The sequence below is a fragment of the Glandiceps talaboti genome, chromosome 7 (assembly GCF_964340395.1).
Source record: "Glandiceps talaboti chromosome 7, keGlaTala1.1, whole genome shotgun sequence".
NCBI classification, from domain to species: domain Eukaryota; kingdom Metazoa; phylum Hemichordata; class Enteropneusta; family Spengelidae; genus Glandiceps; species Glandiceps talaboti.
Window position 1 is genome coordinate 23,419,408 of NC_135555.1, and position 21,505 is coordinate 23,440,912.

At 35.1% G+C, this 21,505-nt stretch overlaps 1 protein-coding gene across 2 annotated transcripts; it reads left to right on the top strand.

The window, feature by feature from the left end:
* Positions 1 to 2,267: 2,267 nt before the first annotated feature.
* Positions 2,268 to 21,304, top strand: LOC144437412 (glycine receptor subunit alpha-2-like). Of its 2 annotated transcripts, none has more exons than XM_078126342.1 (9): positions 2,268 to 2,406; positions 12,631 to 12,803; positions 13,873 to 13,940; positions 14,996 to 15,219; positions 15,548 to 15,630; positions 17,304 to 17,438; positions 17,576 to 17,805; positions 18,424 to 18,555; positions 18,841 to 21,304. In XM_078126342.1, exons 1-9 carry the CDS (start codon positions 2,309 to 2,311, stop codon positions 19,084 to 19,086), a joined length of 1,389 nt encoding a protein of 462 aa, XP_077982468.1. In that variant the 5' UTR covers positions 2,268 to 2,308; the 3' UTR covers positions 19,087 to 21,304. The 2 variants fall into 2 exon arrangements, with proteins under 2 accessions (XP_077982468.1, XP_077982469.1); XM_078126343.1 differs by having other exon boundaries at positions 12,634 to 12,803.
* Positions 21,305 to 21,505: the final 201 nt, after the last annotated feature.

Consider the following 21,505-nt stretch of genomic DNA (forward strand, 5'->3'; position numbering starts at 1 on the left):
TAATTACATCTCTGCGATGAACTTTAGATTCAAGAATGGGGGCATGTTCAACAATCTGCAAGCATGTGTATATCTGGCTGTGCATGTTCGCATATTTGAGACATCGACCACCCGTAGCATTAACTCCTAGGATATACTTGTAATGTTCATTTGTGTTATTTAATAGTAACCCTGTAGGTCTGAAGGTCTTCCAACACTGTAATACCATCGATACCGAGATTTCATGTGATGTTCAGTATCAAGATATACCAACCAAAATGGTATCACAGATATGTGTGTTGGTCTGTCTGTCTGGCTGTCTGCCTGCCTGCAGGCATGCATGTGTATGTAATGTCTGTATACATGTATGTATGTATGTATGTATGTATGTATGTATGTATGTATGTATGTAAGTATGTATGTATGTATGTATGTATGTATGTATGTACGTACGTACGTACGTATGTATGTACGTACGTACGTGTGTATGTATGTATGTATGTATATGTATGTATACAATATACAATATTTGTGTGCTGGAATGGGTATGGATGTAGATGAATGTATGTGTGTGTGCGCGCGTGTGTGTGTGTGGCGAAATACATTCCACTATCACATGAAAGTCACTCGTTATATTATTTTCCAACCTTACAAAACTATAAGAGTTGATGACATCCAAATGACATAATTACATAACAAGCTATACCAACTCTCGAATATACTAGTATTAAGAGGGATAAACATATGCAAATATATTTCTATTACCACGGGATTTCTAGTACGTCTGCATGTTTTGTTTTGTTTTCAGCCGGGGTGAACAACGTGTGCCACCGGCCTTGGGAACACTGCTAAGCCTAAAAGACATGCCATATATAGGTCTCATGCATACATTTCATTTCAAAATAAGTTTCTGCAGGAATGTTAGTGCTGAAAAGTTAATCATTACTGTATACACCATCTCATTTACAGAGCACATCACCTAGACACCTCTTCATACAATTATATAATTCACTACATGTCGACACTAGTATTGTCTATCTTGCAAATGTCTTAGAAATTAATTAGAAACCAATGTTGTCACCGTTGTAAAGAGGGGATAATAGGAATGGACATATTGACTAGTTTTAGATTTATAGAGCTAGTAATTCCATTATATACATGATTGTACGTTTTCAAATTTAATGTAAATCACATAACGAACAGTCAATGCATAAAATCATATTCACTGCTGTCTCAACAACTGTGATTATTTTAAATGAGTCGAGCGAGCAGGAGAAAAGTATACCACAGCAACCGAAAATTGACAGTTCCGAATTCCCCTAGCAAACATCTAATTATACATTTGTGAAGCTTGTGCTATGACTGTGGGATATTTCAATTATACCAGTTTACAAAATGTAGCCGCTAGTATTCCTCAATTGACACCGTTCATCATTATCTGATCTTAGAATATAAATGGAATACACACACACACACACACACACACACATATATATATATATATATATATATATATATATATATATATATATATATATATATATATATATAATTCACATCTCTGTAATATAGTATTTCAATATAACTCCAGATATCAGTACCACTGTAACCATTAAATAGAACAGCCAATATAAAAAAATAAACGTTAGCAAGGACTTCATCGCTTTACAATCACTTTTCGCCTTCGGAGATCCATTTGACGAGAGTTTTGTATATACATGGTTTAGTATGTTTATCATGTTTATGTGAACTTCCCGTTTGAGAGTTTCAATCTGCTATTCTATGGGAATATCATGTGTCTAACTGTTAATATTGAGTTAAGTGTCTGCCTCTGATTCTACCATACGTTGTCAGTGTGTATTAAAATGAAATTAATCTTGCTGAATTTCAATACTTGGTTTCTATTCCAATTCGTTTATACTGATAACCGAACGAAAACGAATTGCGTTGAGGAAATTGCCGAGCAAGCTTCAAATATCATAAATCGTTCAAACGTCAAGAACAGAGTTCTGTCGGTAAATTGTCAGTGTTTATTTAAAATTAGACATAAGTCCCTTTCGAGGGTTTGACGTTTGACTAGTGTTGTGTGCGATATCAAAATACTGACGTCAGACGATAAATTGAGTGAGGTTAACGCATGGATCAAGTGACGTTTTTTCTTCCGCCGTTGGGTCTACACAGCCGTGACAATTTCCCGCCAATGGAAACAGCCAATCATGTACGATCTTGCAGGTTGGCTGCTGGCTTAAAATACCGCGTACAATCTCTTGCGTGGTTCTAGATCTGTCATCGGAGGACATCATTACAGTGACAGTTGGACAGCAAAAAAATGGGGATTTCAGACCATTCGTTTTCCCTTTTTTTGGCATGTGTTGTTTTGTCGTCTACTCTCCTGACCAAAACTGCTGTTGCTGGCAACTATTTAAGGTAATTCCATTCGATTATTATACTTGGTAGCTAAACTAAACGCACATGTACAGTGCAACAATAGCGTTGATCGCTTTAAGATGTATGTAGTGTCCACAGAACATTGGCATGTACGCTGTCCAATGGATTTAAGTAGCAGTATCGGAAAATATGACAACATTGCGATTAGCATTCTGAACGTACACAGCAAAATTTCCATTTGATGTGTTTTTGCACGCTAAATTTGTTGTACACAGTACAGGAAATAACATGATTGCTTCGCGGAAGTTAGATGCGTTGTAAGACGCCATTGACGTCATGTGTGGGGAGTTACTTTGAAAGCTCACCCCTCACCCCCAACTGTTGTTAATTGCATATAAGGTGAGAACGATCGATGATAACAAGACATCTGTGGTCAAGGCTTTCCGTGAACAGATATTATCTATCATATGGTATACAGACGCTGAGAACTATGCATGGTGTTAAATGGTTTGGTAAATATAACATGCAATTATGTCGTGAGGATACCTCTCTGATACGAATGTCACAAACATAACTAAAAATGCCTGGGGATAAGTAGAAAGCAATCAACTAGAATCGCTATGCTATATGCACTTTTAAAAAGAACTGCTTTACGGGTACCATCACGATCATGTTCTATATACAGGCATAGACTGGGTTGCATTGTAAGTAATAACCAGAACAGGCCGGCTTGACTTTATGAGGTATACATTATATACGTTACAGTCGAGTGTCGCCATTTGCTATATCGATAATCAAATAACTGAATATGCGTTATTTCCTTTTAAATCCAATATCTATGTTTCCCCTCGCATCCCGTCATTTTGAACATAATTACTTCCCCTTCCTCTGTGTACTAAATTTGATTACCATGACAGCCGTCTGTCAGAGTTGCAAAATTCGCTATTATTAAATGGTTGTATATCTTAAATGCACCACGAAGAGGTTTTATCATGTTTTTACCCCTATAAATAATTTCATTTTCTGTATGACGCGATATGGTATAACGTGGACATAATTGATGTAAAATACACACATATGACAAGAAATTTGAAGGAAGTTCTTAATAGGTAAATCATGACTGAGTGAATTTGCATTGCGAAGTCACTGCCATTCAACTTATAGATTTGTTGTCTAGCAACCAACATCTAGGTCGACAGGGTTTCTCTTTGTGACGTCATAACGATATATCAGTTGGATCTTTTAAACTGAATTGCATGCTTTTCCCAAGCTAAGGATATCTCTGTAGATGAGTTCGTATTTACAAAAAGAAATTATAGAGTAAATTAGAGAGTCCATGATGCTCTACTTGGAAGTTCCTTTAAAACCCATCCTTATGCAATGCAAGAAAATAACTTCCAATTATGTAAACCAATATGTGCTAGGATATAAAAACGTGGGCATTTTACATGTTGGACTATCCTGAGGCCTGGTTTTCTAATCTAAGAATATCTAGAGAGGATTATTACTTACTTAAAAATGGCCATAAAAATGTATAACCTAACATAAAAGCCATACGAAATAATACCAGCAATTGTTCAATAAGAATAATATTGCAGGAATCACATATTAAAAATAATTCTAGGTATAACATTACGTTACGGGTCATTTATCATATTATTGTATGTATCATGTTGACACACACATATATTCTGCGTTCATTATATTGACGGCAAACCGTATGCAAGACTAAAATTAGCGCAGACATGTCAGACAAGTTACACGTGCCCTGCGAAAATATATTTTTTATATATAAATATAGCTATACACATGTACAACGAACCCCTTGCCACTAATATGGTGTTACTTTATTTATGACAGTGATGAGGAATCGTAGCTTGTCTAGTAGCACAACACCGACTTCTTTTAACACATAAGCGATTGTTTGAATATTAAGTTCAATCGGCGAACAAAATAAAAAAGACTATTTGTGTAAATATAAATATCAACGCCATGTGCTGAACACTTGAAGTTAATGTCACCGTGGGGCAATCTATATTTATACCCGAGTGTCGATTATAAATTTCACTGTATAAAATGTATTGCCAAAATGCTCTAAATCGTAAGTAGAAGCAAGTAGGAGTGGGAACAATATTACAGAGGTTGGTAAATGTATTCACAGAGGTTTTGTAACCGAGATTGAGGTATGTTTCGAATTCATTGGTACCAAATAAATTACGTCATTAAAACACCTTTTTGCTGGACATTAATTATTATGACAGTCGTTATATAATGGTGTAAATGCATTTCATTATGGGATAAAAGTAACCATCAAAACATGTCAAGTTACTGACTGACTGTGTCCCCCCTCAGTTATGTAAATCAAAAAGAAACGACAACGTACATCTCATGACATACTTAAGTTGCATGTTTGGAAATGACGACCCTTATATGCAATGCTGTGGTCTAAGAATTAGATCATCAACATATTAATGTTGTTTGATCTTACAGATTAATATTGCCGTAAATTTAAGATTGAAATCTTCATATGCCCTATATATCAAACAACGGTGCAGGTGTTCTGGTTCTTTACGAGCCAGTTTAACAGCTAGCTTTCGTCAGCGCAAGACTCTCGGAAATTAAACCAGCTGCGTTTCTCTTTGCGTGTGGTTATCAATTTAACTCTTAAGAGTCATTTGTGTAAAGCTATTATACGATTAGTATATATGGACGTTTTAACCTTCAAAATGGAACCTAAGGGAAAGATTGTGCTCCTGCTGTGCTTTAGCAGGCGGTTAATAGAAGACTTTCATCTCGAATGGAAGTCCGTTCATGTGTAATGCGATATCGTACACGCGACCTCGTTCAGATATTTCATCGTGAAAATTTACAAAGTGATTTTCATTAGGTTATAATTATTAATGTGTAAAGAACAAATACAGGATTGATAAATGGTTTAAAGGACTATCTATGGTATTTCGGTACAGTGGAGGGGCTTGACAGACATAAGGGGTTTGACTGACATGAGGGGATTGACAGACATAAACAAACTGTTGCTTAATATTGTTTCGAAATAACCTGTACATCTCTGATACTAATTTAAGCTACGGGTATTATGGTATAATTTTTATTTTTAAGTAAAAATGATAGCACTAGTAAGTGACAGATATACAAGCTTGGCAGATTGAAATAAATGTTGTTTCTATATTCTATGTAAACCGACACGCCAGTTACAGATTGACTCATTCGTCTAGTTGTATTACTTAATAAATATAAATGAATAAGGTACTTTCAATCTTACGATATATCTGGAAAACACTCTTAACTGTCATGGCGGCAATGTCTAAGAAAATGAACACCGTGATCTATATTGATATAAACGACGAATGGAGAGCGATGGACGATAAATGCAGAGAAACAATATTGTATCTTGTAAGCAAAGTCAGTCGCGTTACTAAGATGACCTTGCCAGTCGTCCTATGACGCATATGATGGCCGGGGATGAGTATACCTCACCCGAGTAAAACATTGCCGTATAAAATAAAGGACACCTTTGTCAACATCAACACCAACCTATGCCACGTCACGTAAAAGTCTTCGAGACTAGCATATGTACACGTGTTTTATGAACTAAATCGTACACTATAGGTCACGTAATGGCTTTACAAAACACACCAAGTGTCCTTACAAATCAACAAGTAAATTCATTTAGTATATGGAGTGATATTTTTGTCACGTGGAATACAACCGGTTTAATACATGCACGCACGATACACATACTAGTAAAAATCAATTCATATTTTAGTTTGAAGGATTTCAAATCGTCTGTGGGTTTTTCCCATTAAATAAATTTCTATTGTTCGTTTTATCGGAAGTGCCGATCCGTTCATATCGCATGATACATTGAACCGTAACAGACGTATTTTTTTTTACCTAATACAACTTCAGAATTCAATAGTGAGTGTTATGAACATACGCTAAAGTTTATTGAACTGCAAATTAATGAGATATATAGAAAGGGACTAAATAAAAAGATCGCCCTTAATGTAGTAATGGTAATAGGGTTTACACCTTTCCTGACTTTTAAAGAGATCTAAAGTGCATCAGCTTGCACCACAATATAGGTCATAATATACGTTCCGCTTGAACTCTGCCAACCCTAATAGATTGTTAAAGTGTCGCTCTGTTTGTTTTTTTTTTTTTTTTTTTTTTTTCCACAAAATCAAACTCTTTGGATGCAAGTCAAATTTTCTCTAGCCTTTCTTAGTATTCTTTTCGTTCTGTTTTTCCTCGTGTGCTGTATACTTCTTTGTTTTGTACGTAAATAAAAAAAAAAAAGTGTCGCTCAGCATTTTGCCATTCTTAATATCGAATTTACTTGATAGGCACGTGCATCTCTTTATTCAGTGTGGATGTCGATACATTTTTAAGAACAAAACATTGTTATATAAGCGTAGACTAGTATTTTATATTTCTATGTAGGCATTAGCAGATCTAATTTCACAAATTGAAGCCTGTTCAGTATAAATAAATTAGTAATGATTCTGTAATGTTGAGTTTATTGTGAATTGAATAAAAGAGAAAATGTGAAACATAGGTTATTCATAATCAACGAAATGGAAAACACTACAAAAAACATCGTTATTGTATACTAGGTACTTCAGGCACATTGGGGTCAGTTTTGTCTATCGGAAACAATCGTACAGACAGACAGACAGACAGACAGACAGACAGACAGACAGACAGACAGACAGACAGACAGACAGACAAATACGAGCCGTAACACTCAATTAAAGCGATTACCCCTGTTTGCCAAGATAGTTTACTAAGCATTGACATCAAGTGTAAAATAACATTGTTTTAACAGTTCTGATTATAAGATTAGTATGTGCCCTAAGCAATATCGTCAACTATTAAACAGCCAACTGATTACAGTGTCAGTGATGATAAGGCCACCACTGTGATAATATCTTGCTTTTAGTGAGATTTTTTATGACATCTATGTTTACAATCGAGTCATTTACAGTTTACTTGCTTTGTGCATCTAACATTACTTACATTGAGATACATTACATACTGTGACGGTGGCTTAAACAATCGAAACCATATACTTTTGCACTTGATATGGATTCTATAAACTATTGTGGCAAACCAGATAAACGCTTTACTGGTGTGTTACGAGTTGTAATTGATCATAGATGGAACAAGTATTTGGTCACGTGATATTAAGGATAGATGTGTGCTGCCGAGCTTACGATGTTGTTAGTTCGAGTCAAAGACACAAAGACAAAAACGCTTACGATATATTGATTTAATAATACTGTGTCAGTTAACCCACGAGTCTTCTTTTTCGAACTTCAAAATTTCACGTTATTCTGCGAATGACAGTATTCAGTCACAAATCTCTTGCATAGTGCTAACTGTCTCACCAATATTGTGTATGTATTCTAGACGTGTACTGTGTTCTACTTATTATTGACACAGCTTGAAACAGTATTCCCCTACCTAGATCATATTAACCTTTTAGAAATCTTTGCCATGGCTTCACAGTTTGTTTTTGGTTTTAACAATCTGACCGATTTAACTTCTGACATGTCCCTTGTGCCGAGGTGATTCATCCAATTGCATGTAATGGTAATGTAATCATCTTCTCCAGGTAACACGATCTTTACTTTCTTGCGAATGTGTGTATTCCCTACATGGATAATAACCTATGTGGACGTGTACCAGACGTTTTGATATGTACACTTAAGTCGGTCAAATATTTTAGCTTGTTAGTTTTACTATATCTTTATCAGACAGATATCTGCATGAAAACTTAGAATGAGTCATTGCTCACCAAACACCTGTATATGTATCGATCTTGAGACGATCTACTCATCTCTATAACATTCATCGTTTAAAGTAAGGTTTGAGGAATCTTTCTCTTTCTCAAGACCCACCCGAATCCATAGACTATATTAATATTGAATATGACAACAATAACGCCCTCATATCAGATCAGCAGGAAACAAACTAGAATGTCCCTGACGTCTGCTATTATATATGAAATAGCTAGAATAGTTTTAATATATCGGATCAAGTATTCCATCGCAAATGTACAGATTTAGTACATAGATACACATATATATAGAAACATATTATATATATATATATATATATATATATATATATATATATATATATATGTGTGTGTGTGTGTGTGTGTGTGTGTGTGTGTGTGTGTTGAGGGTAGAAGAAAATCAAGTAGGGTTTTTCGTCTAAATCTTACCACTGACTTCCTATATATATATGTATATATATATATATATATATATATATATATATATATATATATATATATATATATATATATATATATATATATATAGTTTTGGTAGTACTGGAACTCTTTCTTGGGTGTAACTCGGAGTTTCACGCATATTGCGATCATCAGACACTCTGAGTGTCTGATGATCGCAATATGCGTGAAACTCCGAGTTACACCCAAGAAAGAGTTCCAGTACTACCAAAACTATTACGCTCTGCCACTGCGGTATAGAGCACTGTCTTATAGCAGATTGATACTCACCGAGTTATATATATATATATATATATATATACAAACATACACTCATACCTACATACCCGCCTACCTACCTACTTACACACACACACATATACATACATACATACATACATACATACATACATACATACATACATACATACATACATACATACACACACACACACATACATAAATACATACATACATACATACATACATACATACATACATACATACATACATACATACATACACATGCATGCATGCATGCATGCATGCATACATACATACATACATACATACATACATACATACATACATACATACATACATACATACATACATACCGATCTGCCAAAATCTGTACTCGTTTAGTAGTCACTGCATTCTTTTTCAGCATATAGGGCATGAAAATACAATCATCGGCTTGTGCCAGAACCAAGTAGTATTCATAATACACCTAACTATAAACTCATTGAGATTCGGTTGGCAGTGATGTTTAATTCCTCTTATAAGAACAAACTGACAACATGCTATCTTTAGGGATTGCCTGTATTCATTCTATCTTACCATCGGATGCGTTTTCCTTTTATTTGACTTCTCGTCACAGATACGGTGTTTACATTTGCTGACAGTAAGTATGGCTTGTTAAAAGCAAAATACATCTTGCTTGGACGACACTTCTTTATTAGATATAGATATCTTGGTAAACCTGTTATTTTTCATCTAAGATCTTGATCCTCCCAGTATTTTCTTTCAATCGGCAGCCATGTTGAATTTTTCATTTTGCCTCAAGATAGCGTTAATACTTTGCATGCATTTCCATGCAGCTGTAAAATCTTACATGATTTGTAAATTAAATATATACCCTTCCCTCATATCTAACATACTGTAGTGCGCTTTTGCATTGCGTATATCCATTAAACAACTGGCTCTATCCTGGATATATCAAGCTTAGAAGTGATGCTAGAGATATGGTTACCGCAATCATGTATGGAGACCTAGAATAAAATCAATTAAATTCGGGTAGACAAAGTAATTAAATCAAGCGGATATAAATCCTATATATATATCGCCAAAGACGAGTCATCAATGATTACCGGTCTAACTTACCGCTACTGGAATGACTGATTATTATTAATGGAGTGCCAATTTATGTAATTAGAAATAAATAATTGTTATGTCCGTTTTATGGCAATGTACTAATGTAACCTTTTACAAGTCATTACAACCATTTAGGTCTAGTAAAAATTATCAATCTGCTTAATCTACAGTTCATCTAATTCATCAAAACAGAGAAAATATTAGTTGACAACACAGCAAAGGAAAAGTATTTTATTATTGATCTGGGCAGAAAACAAACGCTGATTATGCTGTTCAATACGATGATATTTACGACCTTTGACCTCGTTTGGCAATTTAAGTTTACTTAGCTGATTTAAGCGAAAACACAGATACTTGGTGGTTATGTTAAATACCCCGTTATTTCATACATGGATATGTCGTAGCTAGATGCTCGGAATGGGAAATGGCATAATCACATGTATGAATATCACGGAGTAGGCCAAAGGTACCAGAAATTAAAAAATAGATCCTCAGAAAATTTAGTTCCTCTTCATGATCATCCACTTGTCTACGGAGGCCTCTTAGACTGTTTAAAGTAAAGTTTTGTTTTTACCAAGTAATGGTAGTATATGCCATCACTAATTAAGTCACATATGTAAATGTCATGCTATTTGTGTACTAAGATGTCGTTACAGGCGTCAGATAGCCCTACATACAAGAATCATTCTTAGTGAAAGATTTTCAATTATTTGATAATGTGATACACATTCAAGACGTTCAACTTACACTGACATTTCAGAGTGAAAAATACACATTGGAGACATGCATACATTACACTTGTTATGTGAGGTGAATGCCAATCAAAAAGAGCAGAACAGATAAAGTTACAAGTGTGTTGGGTGATAGCACCAGGATTATATATCTTCATGAATTGTTTGATAGTGTGGTAACTAAAAGAAGTGACCCATGTGTGTTAGATTAAAGGGAATAAGAGATTAAAAGCTTAAATGGAATGATAGTAAAATGTATCAACCTGTTTAGGCAGAAATGAGAAGAAAAACATTTCCCCCAATAACATGACTTCAGAAAAAAGGTCGGAATTTTATTTAATTTAATATTTAATATTTTTTAATCAGTTCTACCCAAAGACAAGATACTCATTGGTCACAATACTTCCGTAAGAGTTGATGAGGTGTACAAGAAGTAAACGAAGACAATTATATGTGATTCAGAAGTAGAAAAACATAATAATTATGCAGACTGTGCTGTTATAGACTGAAATGACATACGACGAAAATCGTAAACCCTGACACAAAACGTCGCCTGGCTCGACAAAAATCTCGCTAACATTGCTACAGCTTTTTGTCTGGCTAGACAAACTATCTCTTCGAAGTTGTAAATCTTCTCGTCTGGCACAACAACACTCTAATTAATATTTCCACACGTCTGGCTCGACAAGAACTGAATTACAATTGATTCATTTTAGTCAATTGAATGTCTCAAGGAATGCGCCAACCTTAAGTTTACCAGGGACGTACATATTTGGCGATGATCTCCTAAGATAATGGTAGTTCACACAATGAAAGTGTAACAGTATTGGTAAAGATGTTTGTCACGCCAGACGATTGACGAAACGCTGTTAATGAGATTTTTGTCAAGCCAGGCGTTTTGTTGCAGGCTTTGTGGTTTTCGTTGTAGTTTTTCTCTTTTTCCAGAGAATGTGATTTTAAAAAAAGTAACCACAGATACTTTGGCAAGAAAATGCAAATAGAAGTAAATTGTCATAATTTTAGATTTTTGCATGTGAAAACCGTTTAGAGTGAATGGTTTAAACTAAGGTAGGTCGTGTTATAGGAAACACGCTATTTTTTATTTGGCCTCAGTAAACATCTCCTGAAATGCTAAAACTATTCAACGGCTCTAATTAGATCTACAATATCGTAAATAGCTCAGGAACTGAAAACACCAGACATGTATTCTCAGATAATTCTTAAAAACTTATGAAACATTACGGTACACCATGTATTGTTAAGTTATGAAAGCGACCTTTCTTAGGGTTTACTTCTGCTCAGTTTTGTCATAACACTTGTCAACAGAATACCACAACTAGGGCATGGTGAAATATACTTTGTCTTTGGTATTTGAATACCGCACGAATAAACCGTGATGTTCTTCAGAGACGCGCTGTGGTCTAAAAAGATTACGACATTTTTTCTGCAACGTTATCATCAAGCCACACGCGTTATTTTGTTATTGCTAGAATTCAAGGTTATTATACGAACAATTTGTTTTATCTTTCTCTGAGTATAAATAAAGGTTATATTTCACAAGCAACCTGCAGGATTTGATGGGTACCAAACAATGCATAAGGAGACTAGGGATCTATATAGGAAGTGGCAGGGGGCAATTTATGTCCGAAAGAAGAAGCCTACAGTGAATTGAGAAGGGGTTGCAACTGTCACATCACACGCATACCACCAGGGCCTCAATTCCGACGCATTGGTCAATATCCACGTGACGCCATTAACACCTGGTGAGAACCCTTAGTCCACTGAAAGTCAATCGAGTCTAGACGAAATGTTTAACAAGTAACATTTCCTGCTTGTGATGAAATAACCTTTATTTGTATCATGAAACAAAGCTGATAAATGTCCTTGGATTTCTCTCAGTAGATTTGAACGCGATGTACAGTCAACGACCGAAGCAGGTATGTCGACAACGGCTTGGATTGACGATGAAAGTCCTATTGGTGATGGGGAGAAGATATTGGACTCGGAGCTTACTAAAGTGCTGGATTCGATCATCAACAAATCTGATATGAGAATAAGACCGAATGCTCAAGGTAAGAAGTCCCGTATGCAAATGTACATGTCTATATAAACTAATGCCGTATGACTAAATACGTGTAAAGTCATTTCCCCCCTTTCTCAGTGAATTCATATTGCCATCCTAAAGTGGTCATATATGGATGACAAATTGCTATCTATTTTAGATGTTTTTTATTCATGAAACAACTCTATTTTTTCCGACTTGAAAAAAAACAACATTGCGAAACAACATATACCAAGTCCATGTTTGTAATTCAATAAATTGTAAAAAGCTAGAAAGTGTCTGAACAGTTTGTAATTGTATGTACAATAACAAATATTTTACACATTGTAAAAATGTGTTGGTAATTTATTTTGTTACAAACAAGGACTTGGTATATGATGATTCACATTGCTGTTTCAAGTAGGAAAATATAATAAAGTTATTTATGAATAGACTAGCACCAGTCCCTTGGGAGATTTTTTGTCTCAAATTTCGGGAAGGAAATTGTGATCAACTCCCCCCCTCCCCATTACTTGTAGCCTCCCAAGGGACTGGTGCCATTCAAAAATCGACCACATTTTCCTTCCTGAAATTTGAAATAATTTGAATAACAAGTTCAAAACATTTAAAAGATTATGAGACAAAAATCACGAAGAGACTCGTGCCGGTCTATTTTGTGAATAAAACGTTCAATTTGTCATCCTTATGACCACTACATTCAACTCCATATCCTCTAAGCGAAACCGTGAATTAATGAGACACTATAATATATGAGCCAACTCCGTATGTTAACCCCCCCCCCCCAAGAAAAATACCCACAAAAGCCACTTGAAATTCAGCTCACAAGATTGTAAATTACATATTATTTTGTGTTGAAAAGAATAATGTACTGCTAAATTAAGTCTCGTATAAATATTATTCTACGCGATTGATAACATTCGAAGACAAATTACACATTTCAGCCAAAATAATGTATTGAATTGTATGTATGGGAGAATGGGACTGAATCATAACAACTTGTTATGTTGTTTACCTACACAAATATAAAACCCATCAATACTAGATAAATACAGTATGAAATTACTTTTTCTTCTTTACAGGTCCTCCAGTTGTGGTTAATACCAATCTTCGTATCGTTGCTGGCTTTAGTACTGTTGCAGCTACAATGGTAAAGTAGTTGTATCTGATCACAATGTGTGTTGCATCTCACCTTTATGGATAATGTTCATGTTTTGCTCTTTGTCAAGTCCAGAGCGTCAGTTTGCAACTATTCATTCGTTCAAGACATAATATTTCCATTACACCAGTAATATAGCTTCACTGTTATTTTCAATCACTTATTTACTTCCAAATTTTGGTAAGTACCTTAAATAGAAAGGATACCTTGATATTTCACCATATTTTATAGGCCTTTCTAGGAAACTTGCATTGAAAATATTGTCAACTGCTAGTATTATTGTAAAATACCACTAATATAAACAGTCGACAATGCATTTAATGAAAATTGCCAAGCATGGCCTATAAAATCACTTCTGCCTAAGTTTAGATCAATGCCAGCTCCATCATACTGATAAGTGAATCAAACTAACGCATTTTATCTCATTTAACAGCCAGGTTTTTATTAAACATAGTGAATTCACACCACAAGTATTGCTTCTCTTTAACTGCCATTTTAGGGTAGTGAATATTTGCTTATATTCGACCTCCACCCCTTAACCAAGCTGTTTCACATACAAACGTAGGAAAGGGAAGTACTTTTACTGATCTTTATAATCAACCAAGACTTGCCATGGAATACAATCAGTCGAGATAGCTTTTCAGTGTAAACAGAACGAGTTTATCATACTAACATATATATTAACTTACATATACCAATATGATGTACTAAAACTCGATAACAAATGGTACTGATGTTGTTGCCTTGCATTCACCTTGCCACTCTTTACCTCGACGAACCTTTTCAAATCACTGAATGATCTGATTAAATAATGCAGATTACTCAAAATCTTGTGCATCCATATAATATAATGTTGTGTTGTGGAACACTATTAGCTTTCTTCTATAAATGATTTTAAATTTAACATAACAAAAATGACCTTTAGTTTAAAAAAAAAACGAACAAATAAATTATACGATGAGGTCTATCAAACTAACTCGATGGAGGTCTGAAAAGAAATGTGAAATGGTACTCAATGCAATACTTCTTGATGTGTTTTCCTTTAGGATTATAACCTGATGGTTTTCATTAGACAACGATGGAACGATCCAAGACTTCAATACAATGGAACATCTGGACGTAGCCTAAGTGTTAGTCCTTCATTGGCTAATAAAATATGGGTCCCTGACATGTTCTTCATTAACGAAAAAAGTGGCAAATTGCATGATCTGACAGTGAAAAATGAAGCGTTGAGGATCTATCCAAGGGGAGACATTCTACTCAGCATGAGGTCAGTGAAACAATGAAATAACGACATCAAATATTTCGTAAAAAGTGGTATTGAGCATTAGTGTTGATCAACAATAATAGAACATTAATTATCATATATTTTTGTCTCATATCACATTTGAACAATCGCGATCGCAAGTCTTGATAAAATGGGACTGTTACTGTCATTTGTAAACTAAACTTGTTCAAAGACAGTTTTTGTACATTATGCATGATCGATAGAAACGTAGTAGGTGTACACATGATATTGAGTGTAAATAAACAGCAAAGTATTGGTTAACTGAGAAAAGTAAACATTTGCATTTCTTTTTCAATCTTCTTTCTTACAGACTTAGCCTTACACTAGCCTGCAATATGGATCTCAGAAAATATCCCATGGATGTACAACTCTGTCATCTGACTATGGAAAGCTGTAAGTCAAATCGTGTTCTTCATCAATGAACATTTAAGCCTTTCTTGTCGCACAAAATAGCTTGTTTAGAAAAATCCAAAACAACAGTTATCTGATAAAATCTGTATTTGTCATTATGTTTACTTTAGATTTATAACCCATATTGATATATACGACTAACACATATTGTGTCAAGAGGCTAGGGATGATAGCTGCAAAGAGAAGAACAATACACACACGCACATACACACACATACATACATACATACATACATACATACATACATACATACATACATACATACATACATACATACATACATACATACATTCATAACCCATCTACCAAAAATAATCTGTGTACTCTTTAGCAGTCACTGTCATAGTCTTAAAACTTTCTGACCTTAGAATTAGCCATTCCATGTGTAGGTGGATCTTACGTTCTCTCTATGATAGGCCACAGATTGTTAAAATTAATAGCAATGTATCTTCTACATTAGTTCTTAATATAGGAGCTCCTCAGGGTTGTGTCCTAATAAGTCCTTTACTGTACTCCTTTTTCACCTATGACTGTACTCCCTTGTATGACGAAAACTTACTTGTAAAGTTTGCCAATGACACCACAGCCATAGGTTTAATTACTGATAATGACGAGTCTGCGTATAGGAGTAAAATTGCAAATTTGGCAAACTGGTGTAGTGTCAACAATCTTGAACTGAATATGAACAAAACCAAAGAAGTAATCATCAATTTTAGGGAGGGCAATATGAATCATGCTACGATTAACATCAATGATAGAACAGTTGAAATTGTTTCTATATTTAAGTTTCTAGGCATTCAACTTTCAAATCGTTTGTTTTGGCAAACTAATACTGATTTCCTGGTAAAGAAGGCACAACAACGTCTATTATTTCTGAGGCGTTTGAAGAAAATTGGCATGAGTATTCCATTCTAGTCAACTTTTATCGCAATTTTATACAGAGTATTTTAACATATGCTATCACAGTCTGGTTCAATAATATATCCAAGGATGAATTGAATACACTTGAGCGGGTTGTGCGGACAGCACAAAGAATCGTTGACACAGAATTGCCATCATTCCATTCAATTTATAAGTCACGTACTATGCACAAAGCAAAAACCATTTTTCAGGATTCTAGCCACCCAGCACATGATTTCTTTAAACTTTTACACTCTGGTAGGCGGTATAGGACCATCAGAACAAGAACAGAACGTTTTAAGAAGAGTTTTTATCCATCTGCGATCCGTATTTTAAACCGAACATAGACATATACCGCTTGTTTTAATAAAACCTGTCTTAATATTGTTTTTAGTATCGTGTGTGTTTTATTGTCTGTTGTGTCATTCTTTCATATTCTTAGTTTTATTTCCGCTTTGCTTTTTTATGAGCTCATGTGAAAAATCAATTTCCAATGCTTTGTTAGCATATGGCAAATAAAGTTATTATTGCACGCTCGCACGCACGCACGCACGCGTGCATGCATATACGTACACACGCACGCTCGCTCTCTCTCTCTCGCTCACCAACCAATCCACATGTTATAATATTACGAAAAAAGAGAGGACACGATTAAACCGAATGAATATGTGTAACAATAACATAAATAAAATACACGATACATGCATTAAATCACACAATCTAACTTCTGTATGAATGTGTATTTTCCCACCAGACGGGTATCGTACAAAAGACATGATAATGACATGGACAAAAACGGATCCTGTTGAAATAGACGAATCCATCGAGATTGCCGAATTCAAAGATCCAACTTTCAAGACAATAGCATTTAACAAAACATACACAACAGGTGGGTGCTTATGTATAAATTTGACATGTACTTACGATTTTCCTCTTTCAACCCCTGCGATCCTGGTCAAGTGTAAATCATCATGATCGACATGATCACATGACCTTACCAATGTTATCATTATTATTTTATTGCAGGTAACTTCAGTGCTCTGAGGGCTTATTTTCTACTACGTCGTATTTATGACTATCACCTCATTCAAACATTTATCCCCACTGCCGTCTACGTCATCATTTCCTGGTTATCCTTCTGGATCAATCCTGAAGCAGCGCCCGCTAGAGTTGCCCTTGGTATAACAACTGTACTTACAGTGACGTCACAAGGTACTGGCGTTAGAAATGGATTACCCAGTGTTGCCTATGTCAAGGTAATTAATATTACATCAGAAGTAATGAGTGATCGATAATGACAAGATATGTTAAGACAGATTCAGTCGTATTCAATTAAATCTATATGTATAACAGATACATTAAGTTGTCATAGTTAAACAGATAATTATGAGAGAGAGAGAGAGAGAGAGATAGAGAGGGAGGGGGAGAGGGGGAGGGAGAGAGATAAGGCTTATAGTATTGCGTGCGTGTGTGTGTGTGTGTGTGTGTGTGTGTGTGTTTGTATGATAGATTTCACTACATGGTAATGAATGCTGTTTTGTTATGACTTCTCTGAAAGAATGCCACCATATTGCACAATGTCGTAAAAAGACATTGATTACTTGTCACATTTGGACAATCTGTATAATGTGTAATGCCAAAAAAAATCAAGTTTAGTGACTTTAGCAAGTCAAACTTTTACATCCTACCGCTGTCCCCAATTACATATTTTCGAGTGAACGTATGTAAAAACACTAGAATTGGCTATCTTTCTTTCTTTCTTTATAAAACTACATTTAGCGCCATTTACCAAGAGAAATCATGGTGGTATCAGTACATAAACGTAGTGTCAAACATGATGATGCATTTACATGGTATTTCATTTTCAACTGTAGGTTATTGATGTATGGATGACAATGTGCCTTGGGTTTGTCTTTGCTGCCCTTATTGAGTATGCTCTAGTCAACTATCTTTTAACTGAGGGGAAAAGAAGAAAAGAGCTTGCCAAGAATGCAGAAAAGGAAAAGGTGACAATTCAATTAATGTTTCCATGTGTACTGGATATCTCCAATCAGCATGCAAATGTTGTACCTGGACACTCGTAGGATAAATCATTCTTGTTATTGTTTTTTACATTTTATAACATCAAAGCAACTTCAATGTAAATCTTTTGAATCAGAAATGTCTCCTAAATTGTTTTGAAAATTGAAGTCAAACGTTATAACTCACGTGGCAATTAAATATAGTAATAATTTGCAGAAAATATTTTACTCGCACAACTATATATATATTATTAATTTCTTTGGAGACAGAAATCTGGTGAAGGTGGAATAGAGAAGATGGAAGTTGAAAGTCCGGAAAATGGAAAGAGTGAAGAAGGAGACGAAAGCAAAGTTTATTTTCTTGCAACATGGCTGGTTACCCATGTACGCCCGGTAACTGTTGAGAAGGTTTCGAGGATTGCATTTCCTGTTGCTTTTCTTATCTTTAACATATTATACTGGCCTATATCGTTCTCCAACTACTATGATAATCTTCTTACCGAGATCGATGATTAAACATGGCTTAATTGACGGCAACACAGTCAATCATAAGCCAAAATCTGGATTGTTTCCAACTTTTGTAGCTTTAAGTGAACGCTGTTTGCTGTAGATAATTTACTCATGAAGAGGACACAGTCCTAATAGTATATTGTTCCTTGTTTATCACAGATTTTTTAAAACCCATGTAGTGATATAAGTAGTGTTTCTCCAAGAAACAAATGTGACCATGGAAACATGTCACATTCTGAACTATGTCCCCCTAATACCTGTACTTAAAATTAGAAACCACTCCCACCGCATAGTTTTCTATGTTACCATCATGTGAAAATAGAGTATGCGTGTTTGAACAGAGGATCGAGTGTATTTCAATTCAATGAAATCTGTAAAGCACACATAAATAATTCTTGCCAGTAACATAACTGAGCATAGGAGTACTTATAATGTAACAGCGACTGCCATACTTTGATAGTACATTTCCAGTACACACGCTGGGTGTCTCTATTTGGTTACTCTGGCTACACATATAGTCATTAGGGAGAATTATGTTGAATGTGTGGCAAAAATGAAAAATTCTGATTCACATCTCATTGTGAAAATTGGTCAGTTGTATGCCGGGGGGGGGCAATACTCTCTGAGACTCGCAGTTTGTTCGCCAGCAACAGATGTTTCTCCATATTAATTGCCCTATCCCTTTGTTGGCAAGTTTGTGCAGTTTATTTAATATTCAAGATTTAAAAACCTGCTTAATGCATGAGTAGTGATTACATGAGGGTGGGAAGGAACTGGGGGCAGATGGAATTTTGATGAAATGTTTCTATTAAGCTAGACCACCAATGGTATTCATGCAAGTCTTCCATCGAAACTTCAACCTTTCTCGGGGAAAAGACTTTGAGAAAGAATATACTAACTTTTTACAACTTAATATACTAACGTTTTACAAATCGTAGATGTTTCAAACATACTTTTTGTTATGAAATATGGAAACTGTGCTGTATTTTTTAAACATTTGTTATACAAATTACCTGACGGTGACAGTGACTCTGTTTTGTTCTTGCAAGTACATATCACAAATGTGAAAGGGTCACACTTGTCTTGTTAGCAGTTCAGTGAAATTTTATCGCCAGGTTTGCATCTTGAACTTTCACCTGATTTACTTTTGGGATTGTTATTACATTTCATTTATTCCGTAAACGTAGCTCTTTTTTAATTGGAAAAGTAATGCGGAACATTTTATGAAATTGTGACATAAAAATCTATAATAAATCAAACGAACGTCTAAATCTTTCCTTTCTATACCACCACGACACACCTTAATTGCTGAATTGTATTTCAAAAATAACTATGCGAGTTTTTGATCGATAGTATCAGCTGACAGCTTTAAAAAGATACGACTTGTATAATCAATATCCAAATAAATACATGTATCACCATGGCAATATGCTAAGAATCAATCTTGGAATGCGTTCACTTTCTGAAGATGCTATTTTGTTGTCGTTACCTGATCGACTAGGATTGTTGACATGATATACAAATACACATATCGATAGAGGATGATAATGCTTGTAAAATACAACGAAAAGGTGATATATATGGCTCGTTGTAAGGACTGAGATCAATTGTATATTGGCGAATCGGAAAGACAATTGAAAACCAGGATCGAGGAACATCGCAAATCTGTGAGGAACAAAACTGTATCATCGGGTTTTTCCCGCGAGGAAGATCAGGGAGGCTATCGACACCTGGTGCAGACGCTACAATCCCAAGATCAACAGAGACGGGGACCCCGCACTAATTAATTATAACATCTATATCAGCCTGTCATACCGCCACCTAGTGGTCAGCTGTAGGTGTGGAATTTGTCATTCCGATGAGGATCAACAACCAAGACAGATCGAAAGTTCAATGCTAAAAACTTTGAACTGCTTATGCGCTGCAACCTTTATAAATCATCTTACTTTTTTCTTTCGTTGTAACAGCCAAATATCAAATGGAACGTCACGTTATATTGACTGGACGGTACGTGTTAAGAAAAGGAAACCAAATAACAATAGCCAGACGATAAATGCTACCTAAATCACTTGGCATGGTACTCTCTTCTCTATTTTTCCATTCATTTATTATATGGAAACGAGAAATTAAAAATATCTTCTCTATCATGATTGCAAATTGGAGCCTTCGTATGATATAGAATAGAATGCTATAATGTAACTTGAACCCATAAACATTCTTATGAAATCTGTGTGGTTGATATATATATAGTGAACATGAATTGTATAGTTCTTTGATTTGAATTAAACTGAGGGGTACCTGATATGAGGCAATACAGACATGGTTTTTATTGTGACGTAATTCAATAACATATCTTCTTGATGAGTCGTTGTATTTCTATACGTTAAAATATAATTCCATTTGAGTCAAATGACCAAAGAGAGGT